At 40.1% G+C, this 12583-nt stretch overlaps 1 protein-coding gene across 1 annotated transcript in view; it reads right to left on the minus strand.

Annotated features, from left to right (window-relative positions):
- The window catches only part of B3GALNT2 (beta-1,3-N-acetylgalactosaminyltransferase 2), a gene marked incomplete at its 3' end in the record, with an annotated part of 41367 nt that extends 37018 nt beyond the window's left edge, over positions 1-4349 (minus strand). Inside the window, exon 1 of the mRNA XM_008052831.1 lies at positions 4150-4349. Within this exon, the coding sequence (XP_008051022.1) occupies positions 4150-4346 (197 nt within the window). The remainder of the gene's footprint in view (positions 1-4149) is intronic.
- Between the last annotated feature and the right edge of the window lie 8234 nt (positions 4350-12583).

A 12583-nucleotide genomic window follows, 5' to 3' on the forward strand; every position in this document is an offset into this window, starting at 1 on the left:
CTTCCACTGCAGCCTCGACCTGCTGGGCTCCGGCGATCCTTCCGCCTCAGCCTTCCAAGTAGCCGGAATTAGAGGCATGCGCTACCTGCCTGGCTGGTTTTTTGATTTATTGTAGAGATGAGGTCTCACTGCCCAGGCGGGTCTCGAACCCGCGGGCTCAGGCAATCCACTCACCTCAGCCTCCCGAAGGCGCAGGATTACAGGCTGAGCCACCGAGCCCGGCTTGGATCTATATTCTAAGTAAAAGATTCATAAACTCAGTGGGCATCTTCACCTAGATGAACCACAGACAGTTGTGTGCTGAAGCCTGCTTGTCTTGTGAGAGCCAATTGGTAAATTTTCAGAAAATTTATGAGATGGTTATTAAACATAGCATTTATTACACTTACAGTTAAATACATTAAACAAAGGAAATACTCAAACTAATCATTTTACAGTTATCTTACTATATGTTATCTATGCTCTTGAGGTTATTAATGTCTATTATATTTACATGGTAGAAATATTACATATGGTATACTACTGGTTATTTTTCTCCAACTCTGTGTTTAGTGACATAACATAAATTGCTTGAAATTGGCCATGGTGGAAATATTTACACCACAGAAACTGGCAAACAATACAAATAAAAGCTTGACACATTGTTCTGTTGACTGTCTAGACTTAAAGTTGGAGAAAATGTTAATGCAGATTAAACTTAATTATGATGTGTCTACAGGCATGACGCTGCGAATAGTACAAAAATAATCAAGGAAATACTATTCTACTGTTCAAAAAGTATTGTCTGACTCAGCCAAGAAGTCACTGACTTAATAGACTAAGAGTAAAGTTCTGACATATCTTAGCTGTCATCTTAGTCTTAAGTCTTTAACTTAAAAGAAAGATTTATCAAAACTATACTCCAGTCGGGCTCGGTGGCTCAGTCTGTAATCCCGTGCTTTGGGAGGCTGAGGTGAGTGCATTGCCTGAGCCCATGGGTTCGAGACCCGCCTGGGCAACTTGGCGAGACCTCATCTCTACAATAAATCAAAAATTAGCCGGGCATGGTAGTGTATGCCTGTAGGTCCTTCCAGCTCCTTGGAAGGCTGAGGCAGAAGGATTGCCGGAGCCCAGCAGGTAGAGGCTGTGGTGGCCGGGAGTGGCCACTACACTCCAGTCTGGGTGACAGAGTGAGACTCTAACTCAAAAAAGTAAAAAATAAAAATAAACAACAACAAAAAAACCAACTATACTCCTTTGTCAGCTGCAAGATTCTGGTTGCAATTTGGTACAGATACAAGATTCTGGCAAACAATGAAAGCATTCTATGAGAATCCACTGGCTTCACGAAATTTTTAATCAAGAGTATCATATAGGTTATCTGTCAATTATGTGCTACACATCCTTCATATCGATAAAATTATAACAAACATATTCATACATATAAGCATACTTTTTTCCCCCCAGAGTGCCAGTTAGTAAAACCTTACCAGTATACTATTGCCTGCAGGTACCTCAAACTCAACATATCTATAATTGAGCTTCTTTCCATTGAAACCTGCTGTTCTTATCTAGTATTTTTGTCTTGGTTGACGATACTACTATTCGCCAAGTGACAACACTAGCAACCATTCTAGATTCTTCCTCTTCTTTCTACACTCAATGACCTTATTCTCTTATAAGGTCACCATCTTAGTTCAGCCCCTCAGCAGCCTAAGCAGGTCTCACTCTTCCACTCACCCCTCCACAAAATGTTCTGCATAACCAGGGCACTGTCTGTCTCTCATAGTAATATGCTCACCCTCCTCTCTCTTTATGTAAATTTCTCTCTCTGCCCCTCCCTCCTCCCTGGCTCTCTTTCCCACATTCAACCACAGCTCCCCCTCCTCACCATAATCCCTGTGCTCCAGTTACATACAACTGTAGTTTCTCAAACACTCCAGGCTATTTTATATCTCTTTATATCACAGCACATGTAACATTTTCTTATACTACTTCCTTCTGCTAAACATCAAGACTGTCACACACACATTCAGACTATACTGTAACCATCTTTGTATTCTACCACACATAGTACATTACCTGCAGAAGAAAATGTTAAATTGACAAACTGTGGTTTTATTAGAAAGGCTTAGAATTAAGTAAAGTTCTCAAAATATATGTTAAGTTTGGCTCCTTTGGTGAAATGCAAGATTGGAAAGTATGTCATAACACAGAAATACACTCTCTTTTATTAATGACCAATCAAGGCAGAATATGTTTCATAGACAACTAGCATTTGAACTAAAAGTATAAACAGACATGAATAAATGTGCTAACTAAACTACTATTTACCAAAATTGTTTTTTTTTTTTTTTTGAGTGGAAGTCTCACTCTGTCACCCAGACTGGAGTGCAGTGGCCGCTTCCGGCCACCGCAGCCTCGACCTGCTGGGCTCCGGCGATCCTTCCGCCTCAGCCTTCCAAGTAGCCGGAATTACAGGCATGCGCCACCACGCCCGGCTGATTTTTTGATTTATTGTAGAGATGAGGTCTCGCTGCCCAGGCGGGTCTCGAACCCGCGGGCTCAGGCATTCCACTCACCTCAGCCTCCCAAAGGCGCGGGATTACAGGCTGAGCCACCGAGCCCGGCTCAAAATTGTTTTTTTTTAAGTCATCTGAAACTTTTACTGGATCCATAAAATTATTGTGTCCCAGGAAGTTACCTAATATCTACTTTTATAGCAAGCCTATCATTTGCATAACATAAACCTACCTTATTAAATTTAAAGCAAGACTGCTAAGATGGCAAATAAATTACTGGTGAATATCTAAATATTAACTTTACTCTTATATTTAGTTCTGAGTCATTCATTCAACAGTTATTTTGTGCCTTATCCTGTGTCAAGCTACACTGTAGGTACTGCGAACACACCAATGAAAAAAACTGAAGCCTCAGAGCTCATGAAACCTACATTCTAGCAGAGAAAGACAGGCAATTTATAAATATACAACTAAATAGAATAAAGATGGCAGGGATATGTGTCATAAAGAAAAATAAAGCCAACTAACGGAAGATAAGAGACAGGACAGGGGTCAGGTGCTATTTAACATGGGGCTGTCTGCTGGGGGAATCTAAACAGAGACCCGAAGGAAGTGGGCCATCCTCACCACACTTACTGGTATAGGCAGGAGGAATAGTTAGGCGCAAGGCCCTGAGGTAAGAACAAAGAAGAATCAAGATAACACAAGGCTTCTGGTTAGAGAAAGTGGTAGAGAAGTTATTATTTTCCAAAATGGGAAAGACTATGGCAAGTGCAGATTTTGGAGGTGGTTCTGATAGTACTGATGACTCTGAGGCCTTGCATTTGCTGGGTAATAGGTTCTATTATCATTGTGATCATGAACTAAAGAAATCTGTCTTGAAAAGGAATGAAAATTGCTATGAGCAAGATCGCTTCAGATGACAAGAAAATCCACAACTGCAATTCATTTGTATATCTACTCAGTTGCAAATATGCTAGTTTAATGTAATCCCAAGAGGGCCTTCTCTGTTTCTCACCTAAATGTCTTCACATAACTAGAAGTCCAAATTTCTGTGTGTCTTTTTCCCTAGCTCCTCACGACATAAACTTCAGAGGTTAGTCTCGTGGAGAACAGACTAAGGCTTTGGGTCCCAACTAATACCTGAGCCATCTAATGTCAGTATGAGACGACTACCAAAGCTCAGTTCTGGGAGGGTAGTCAGCAAAAAGAGCATGGCATATTACATACACTGCAGCTCACACAACTAAAAAATACTACAAAACAAAAAAAATAAGTTTATCTTTGTGAAATTAGTGAAAAGTATATTAGATGCAAACATGTCTAAGCAGAGAATAATTAGGGAATAAAACCTTTCAAGAATTGCTATTCTAAGTCAAAGTAAAAAACAAACCAACCACACTTGGTATCTATAAATACTACATCTGTTAACCAGTGAATATACTCTTCTCCAACTATCTTCTGGCTTAAAATATTGTTTAAACTTACTTTTTGGCCCAACTACATAGAAGAAAAGCAAATGAAACAGCCATTTCTCCCAGGAAAAAAGGCCACATATCTGAATTAACATCTCTGACTATTCAAAATAAGATTTTTTTGAAATTCTTATTTCAGTAAACCAGGCTATGTAACAATTCAAAAAACTTACCGTTGACTTAATGCAGGATGTTGCAGCAAATGTTTCAGCCAGGTACTTCTTATTACGTTTCGAAGTTCATGATTATTGCGAGCTGACAACACACCAACTACCACATCATAGTGACTAGATTTCCACTGAGGAAATAAGGCCAATTGGTCTAGAAATGGGTAACAAAAAATTAAAAATAAGTCACATAAAAAAATCATGTCTCCATTACTTTAAGTTCAATATGTAACATAAACAGTTTATTACAAAATAAAATGTTTGTAGAAAATACAGATAAATACAAAAAAAGAAACTTTTTAAAATCACCCATCTATCCACAAATAACCACAAAGAACATTTTGGTATGGAGACTTTTTGTCTTTCACATATATGATGTATCTATTCATGCTCATATTTGTGTGTAAATTCTTAAAAACAAACAAGATGTTTGTGTAAGATTCAGTTTTGAAAGGCAATGCCATATACAATAGACGTAGGTGGTAAGAGTTAATTAGGCCACAGTTGGAATCCTGGCTCTTTCTCTTATTAGTTATACATGATTTAACTTCTTGAGCCTGTTTCCTTCACTATAAAATATGTATAATAATACTTCACATACAGCTGTTGCAAAAATTAGGTAATATGTATAAAGTTCCTGGTTTGGTAATAAGCACATAGCAGGCAATTGATGGCAACTAAAAAAAAAATGTGCTTTGAAAGGAGAAATCCTATATTAATGTTATTAAGTTTAGGGGATGAAGCAGAAGGACATCCATATTGAAAAGTATCGGAACTCTTATTTAAGTCAATGAATTCTACAGTCAGCAAACCTTTTATTACCTACCAAGTATTCTGAATAAAGCGGAAGCAACATTTTTCGTTAAAAAAAAAAAATCAAGTAACAAGTCACGTGAGTGGTTTTTTTTTTTTTTGTCATAAGGTCTAATGGGCAGGATTACATTTCAATTTCTAAAACTTGTCCTTAGAAAGAAGACAGAAGAGAGTGATACTTTGTCCTTGTTTTTTCATCACCAGCTTTGAGTTACAAGCTTATATATAGCTCTGATGAGGGATCCATTTCATCTCTTTCTCCACTGGTGGGAACTGATTCAAAACATTTCCAAAAATAAATTATTGAAGGCCAGCATCTTTACTACATTAAATGCAATGTTTTGGTTTTTTTTTGAGTTGGAGTCTCACTGTCGCCTAGACTGGAGTGCAGTGGCCGCTCCCAGCCACCGCAGCCTCGACCTGCTGGGGCTCCGGTGATCCTTCCGCCTCAGCCTTCCAAGTAGCTGGAACTACAGGCACGCGCTATCACGCCCGGCTAATTTTTTGATTTATTGTAGAGATGAGGTCTCGCCAAGTTGCCCAGATGGGTCTCGAACCCACGGGCTCAGGCAATCCACTCACCTCGGCCTCCCAAAGTGCTGGAATTACAGGCTGAGCCACCGAGCTTGGCTACCTTTTTTTTTTTTAGATATAAAATTATACAGTGAAAGTTGTACACAATGCTTGAACTCATTCTGAATGAGTATGAATTTGAAGAGCAATATAATGAGTATGTAAAATTGACAATTCCATTCTTCCCCTTTTCTCAGAGAAATATTAGCAGTAAGTACATTTTAGAGACAGAAGGGGGGCAAATGTAGTAACCAGTCAGTTTTGACATGGATTCCATAGCCAACATTGTATATTACCTCAGTAAGAAGTTATTTAAATCTCTTTCCCCTCAGTTTCTTTTTTTTTTTTTGAGTTGGAGTCTCACTCCGTCACCCAGACTGGAGTGCAGTGGCCGCTCCCGGCCACCGCAGCCTCGACCCGCTGGGCTCCGGCGATCCTTCCACCTCAGCCTTCCACGTAGCTGGAACTACAGGCGCGCACTACCACGCCCGGCTCATTTTGATTTACTGTAGAGATGAGGTCTCACCAAGTTGCCCAGGTGGGTCTCGAACCCGCAGGTTCAGGCAATCCACTCACCTCAGCCTCCCAAAGGCGCAGGATTACAGGCTGAGTTTCTTAATCAGAGAAAACGGATACAAAAAGTCTTTAGATGTTCCATTTCACTTGTTTCAAAATGTCATCTCAAAAGAGTAAGAGCTGTCCAAGGCTAAAGATCACATTTAATCTAAATGCCTCATTTATCTGACATCATCAGAAAACAAGGCTGCCACACAAAAGCAAATTTCAATACTCGCAATAGCCCTTCTCATGTCAAACATTTACTACCTTATTTGTGATGGACAGTCAAAGTAAATATTTTAGAAATAAATTACAAGGAACATAATTTAAACGTTTATTGATGACTCAATATCTTCATGAAAATGTTCTCAGTTCTGTCCCTTTTTTGTCATCAATTGTAGCTGCTGCTTCAGGTCAGATGGTTCTTTCACCTGGACCAGTTATAAGGGTATCCCAAGTGGTTTCTGTCTTTCTCCACATTATTGTCAAACATTTTTCTAAAAATAGGCAAATAAATAAAAAGATAACCCCGTGGCACGTGAAAATCCCATGGAATATGGAGGTAAACTACTTTTTGATCTTCTTCTACCTCTCTGCCATTGGCAATCCTCCCTGTTCCTAATCCACATCTAAACTGCTTCTGTTCAACTGCTTTACTTTTACACACATCTCTTTCTTGTAGAGGGGAAGGACAACAGCATACTGTGGCTGCGGCCTTTTAGAGAACGACTTCCAGATACACTGAAATCTAATTTCAGAAAGACAGCCTCTTCTACCACATACCCTTAATGCAAATCAGTCAAACAGACTCCTGAGTACAGTTATGAAGCCCGAAGTGGATGCCTGTAAAGACCTGTGTGCAAATGTGGCTCAAATTCCTAGTTTCCCTTAACAATCTGGCTCTATACTCTCATCACCCTGTTATATGTTGCAAACATAAGATACCTAGTTTGATCCCAGTGTCTAGAAAGGGGGGGGGGAGTCAAGAAGGAAACATGATACAGAAGGACATAAAAATAATTCACAAAAAGAGGCAAATAGTCAATAAGTCTATGAAAAAATGTTCAACTGTACTATAAATCGTTTGAATTAGAGCAGTAAGATACCAGTTTTCTACTACACTGAAATTGACATGTCTTCTTAAATGATAATAATCAAATGGTGGATACTTTTAAGATGTTGATAGTGATTTTAAAAAAATAGCTACTTCCTTCATTGCTGGTAGAAATGTAATTTTGGTACAGTCTTTTGCAGGGCAATTTGGAAATACACATCAAATAACTTAGAATTGTATATCTTTGCCCAGCAATTCCATGTCTAAGAATTTAAATAATCAGTGATGCATTCAAAGATGTCTATTCATCACAGTGTTACTTACTAAGTGAAAAACTGCAAGCTACATAAATGCACAAAGGACTTATTAAATAAATTTTGGTGTATGTATATGTGATAGAATACCATGCAGCCATTAAAACTGTCGTAAGCATATCACTAAATATTATTCTGCATGATATTAAGATAAGCAGGCTAGAACTATGTACATACCGGATGGTTCCATTCATATAAAGCACAAAAGTAGTCAAATCTGCTGTTAGAGATCAGAAAAGTGGCAGTGATAGAAGGAAGCTTCTAGGGTACTGGTGGTTTTGTTTTTTTTGAGTTGGAGTCTCATTCCGTCACCCAGGCTAGAGTGCAGTGGCACACTCAAAGTCACCCCAGCGTTGACCTGTTGGGCTCCAGTGATTCTTCCACCTCAGCCTTCCAAGTAGCCAGAACTACAGGCGCGCACTGCCATGTCTGGCTAATTTTTTTACTTATTGTAGAGAAGAGATCTCGCCAAGTTGCCCAGGCTGGTCTCGAACCCGCAGGCTCAGGCAATCCACTCACCTCAGCCTCCCAAAGTGCTGGGATTACAGACTGAGCCACCGAGCCCAGTCTGGTTTTTTTGAAATTTGGGTTCTATTAGTTGGGTGTGTTCACTTTGTGAAATATATCAAACTGCACAGTACCATGCATGAAAATAATGCATATTATAAATCAATAAATAATTTAAAATGTATTAATTTCTCCCAAATACAAATTATCAAATTTTGTATATGTGCTTCAAAATAGTCTAGAAGTAGACCACTGTTTTCTTTCTTGTTTCTTTTTAATAATTTCAAATTTTTAAACAAATAACTTGTATCATTTTTATAAGAAAAAAATTTTAATCCTACAATTTAGAAGATCATGGCATTTAAAAAGATGATCTCTAGGTGAAAAATTCATTCATACTTTCCCAGTTTTATTTAATTTATTCAAATAACTGAGCATCTCCTATGTTTACTGTTCTAGATGGCATTTATCTATAGCCATAAACAAAATCTTGATAACATCAGGAATAATTCACAAACCCAAGTAAGCTCCCTGAGGGAAAACTTTCCCTTTGTCCTCTGAAGCTTTGTTGGAAATCATTGACAAGAGGCAGAAAAATAGGGGAATAAGCATATAAATTTATTTGATCATGTTTTTACATGACATGGGAGTCTTCAGAATGAAGACCCAAAGATACAGGGAAGACAGTTTATTCTTATGCTTGGGTATGAGCCATCATGAATATGATTGGACAAAAAGGGTAAGATCTAATGTTAATAGACTGAGTGGGGAAATCTAGTAAGACCTGTCTATCTAGATTCTTGTCTCTGAGCGTGTATTCCTTTCTTCTGAGTACAGGACAGGACCATATCTGGAATGAGGGTCTTATCACCTACAATCAAACAGGGTAGATCAGATCATTTTTATTTTATTTTTTTGAGTCGGAGTCTCACTGTTGCCCAGGCTGGAGTGCCCTGGCACGCTCTCGGCCTAGCAGCCTCACTCTGCTGGGCTCAGGCGATCCTTCTGCCTCTGCCTTCCAAGTAGCTAGAGCCATAGGCACAGGATACCATGCCCGGCTAATTTTTTGATTTACTGTAGAGACAAGGTCTCGCCAAGTTGTCCAGGCTGGTCTCGAACCCATGGGCTCAGGCAATCCTCTTGCCTCCCAACGTGCTGGGATTACAGGGGTGAGCTACCACGCTCAGCTTATTTTGTTTTTTATTATTGATATAAGGTCTCATTCTATCACTCAGGCTACAGTACAGTGGCACAATTATGGCTCACCATAACCTCCAACTCCTGGGGTCAAGCCATCCTCCTGCTTCAGTCCTGCGAGTGGCTGAACTACAGGCATGTGCCACCACACCTGGCTAATTTTTTAAATTTTTTGTAGAGACAAGGTCTTGCTATGTTGCCCAGACTGGTCTTGAACTCCTGGCGTCAAGCAATCTTCCCACATCAGCCTCTCAAAGTGCTAGGATTACAGGTATAAGCCACCACACTCAGTCGATAATTTTTATATAGAAAAGCGAGAGGAAAGTTAAAAATGATCATTTTACGTTTTATGATCCTCCTGGGGAAAAAAGGGTCTGGTTTCCATGGCTAGCCTCAGGGGAAAATGAAAAGGTCAGAGTCAAGAGGGTAGCAGAAGGTCAGAAAGAGCAGTTTCTGAGGCCTTATTTTGGGGTATAATTTTCTGAGACCCTACAGTAATAACTATTTCTTTTCTTTAATATGTAATATATCCTGACAGTCTGGCAAACTGCTAGGCTCTGCACTGAGAGTGACATCCAAAAGTATATAAAAAAATCTAAGGAAGGCTGACTTCAAAACTGACTGTTCAAAATAAGCCCAAAGAATCTTATTAAAAATCAGACCAAAATTCCACTCTCACGTGCATGCTCTTGGATGACATCAGTTACAAATAGAAGAAATCTTAAAAATAAAGAAAACTTAGAAGTCCACCGTATATCTACTGATAAGGATAATCATCAACACATACGACCAAGGATTATCTCCCAAAACACCACACTTGTCTAGGCATCAGGCACCATACCAGACTATCACTTCTAAAATACATGGAGTGTTTACTAGGAAACAGGCACTGTTCTGGGTGTTTCACTAATTGAATCTTCACAATAATGCTATGACATCATCACTTTATAAATAAGGAAACTGAAGCACAGAGACACAATTAGCATATAGGGGTAATTTTGGAAGAATCATCTCTTGCAAAGCAAGCCCAGTTTGTTTTTGACCTTCTACTTGCCCTATGTCTATTTCCATTAGACAGACTGTGAGCATCTTGAGAGCAGGGAGGACATGTACAGCCCCACACCGAGCATTCAAACATTTGTTGAGTGAACGTGCTCCTTTCCTTTCTCTTGGTTTCCTTCTTTCCAGATGTCCTAAAAAGAGCAGCTTTCTTTTGTCATGTTTTTCCAAATTAATTAGTAAATAATTCCCACTAAAGAGTTACCCCAAACCAGCATGCTGTAATCAAGATATCCAATTCACAGTCGCTCCCCAGCGCTAGCATTACTGCCTCAGCAATTTAAAAAAAAAGGTATTTTGTGTCTAAATTCCCTAATGGTTATGTTCTCCTCCATTTCCCAGTCCTGTCAGCCCTAGGTGTGCTAGATTTCATAAGAGGAGACCTACTTCCTCTTTACCAGTTATTCTCCCTGTTGTTTTTTTTTAATTTTAGTTGGAGTCTCACTCTGTCGCTCAGGTTGAAGTGCAGTGGCATTCTCCCAGCCACCGCAGCCTTGACCTGCTGGGCTCCAGCGATCCTTCCGCCTCAGCCTTCCAAGTAGCCGGAATTACAAGGTGCACACTACCACGCCCGGTTAAATTTATTTATTGTAGAGATGAGGTCTCACCATGTTGCCCAGGTTGGTCTTGAACCCACAGGCTCAGTCCTCCCAAAGTGCTGGGATTATAGGCTTGAGGCACTGCACCGGCCCTGACTGGTTTCAGGCAAGCCACCACATGAGAAAAGTTGCTGGTCCTGGCACTAACATGACTCCCTCATTTCCTTCTGGTCCCTGTTCAACGGACACCTCTCTTCAGTGGCCTTCCCTGACCTTTCTATTCAAAACAGGAGCCCACAATTCTTTACTCTTTACCTGGCTTTTTCTTTGTCATACTTTTCCACTACCCCCTGTAACATTTATAACTATTTCTGTATGTTCTGCCTTTCTACCGTGTAAACTGCATGAGGGCAGGGATGTTAGCTTGATGCTGCTGGATTTCCACACTACAACAGGAGGGGACACAGAATCGGCTCTCAAATATTTGCTGAATTAAATCCCTGCCAACCAGAAGGCTTCTATTTTTTATTCAGGGAAGGTAGTCTTCCAAAAAAAAAAATACTGCCACGACTTAATCAGACAGAAGACAAAGAGGCAGGAAAGAGGATAAAAATAAAACTTAAAATGTTCATTCCAGAGAAGAATACTCAGCAAAATCTTGGGTTCTCTTTCTCCCGTTAGGCTTAAAGTGTAAAGGTAAAAATGTAAAAACGTCCAAATGTTTTCTTTTAAATATGCTGACTGCACAACGGGAAAAGGAGCTGTGGGAAATTTTAACAATCAAGATGCTTCACCCCTTTCAGTTTTGAGACTACCAAAAGAGAAAAATGAAAAGTTGGGAGTCAGTCATGTTTCGTTTTGATTAAAATATCCTACTTGTTATCTGACCAGATGCACAGTATCCATTCAGAGTCAAGTTAATTTACATAACTAGGGTTGATCTTCTCACCTATAGATTACCCAGTCTCTCGCCACTGTCTACTTCATTTCTTAATCTAGCCTGGTCTAACTGGATGGCAGATAAAGGGATCATCCAAGCACGAAGGGAATAAGAAAAACTTATCTCTAACAAATCGTCTGGTAGGTAGGTCTATGAAGATTTACGCCTGAAGGCAGGGGTTTTGTTTATTGAACCCCAAAAGACTGTTAAGGTCACAAATGCCCTAAGGATGCCCTGCAAGGAGATTCCACTCATACAACAAAAGAAACCTGTAAAACACGAACCCAAGAGATGTTACAAAGCATTTTATATATATGGCACTCTGCTCAGTTCAGTTTACAATAACCTATAAAACACAAAACCCCACCTTGTTAACAGGTTACACGCACTGTAACATCGTGCATGAAATCAATTAAATCAATCAGCGCAAGTCTATCCAGGCCACACAATCCTTTTCAAGAGCCGGTGGTTTGCCTGATGGGAAAGAGACTCACCAAAAAGCAAAACAAAGCAAAATCAACACGATCCCGCGTAACAACGACACTGTTTTGAGGACGGACGGACGCTTTCTAGTTAAAAAGCACGCCGTGCCGAAATGCAAATTTCCGATTCTCCTTTTTAAAACTTTTGGCTACGAAAACGGCTGTTTTGCAGAGACGACGAAGAAGAAGAAAACGTCCCGGCGTAGTCACAAACGAAACTATTACCCCATCTTGGAAAGCGCTTTCTAGGTTTCCTTCTCTGGCCTAAGGCAGGCCCTGGAAAGAGAAGTCGGGAAAAGCCGGGACGCCCGCCGGAGCCCCGAGCCCGCGATCGGCGGGGACGCGGGCAAGAGCCCAGACCTCACTCCTCCGAGAGACGAAGTTTCGAGCAAACGGCCGGGATC

This window comes from Carlito syrichta, unplaced genomic scaffold, assembly GCF_000164805.1.
Source record: "Carlito syrichta isolate Samal-C Ts95f unplaced genomic scaffold, Tarsius_syrichta-2.0.1 Scaffold287534, whole genome shotgun sequence".
Taxonomy (NCBI): Eukaryota; Metazoa; Chordata; class Mammalia; order Primates; family Tarsiidae; genus Carlito; species Carlito syrichta.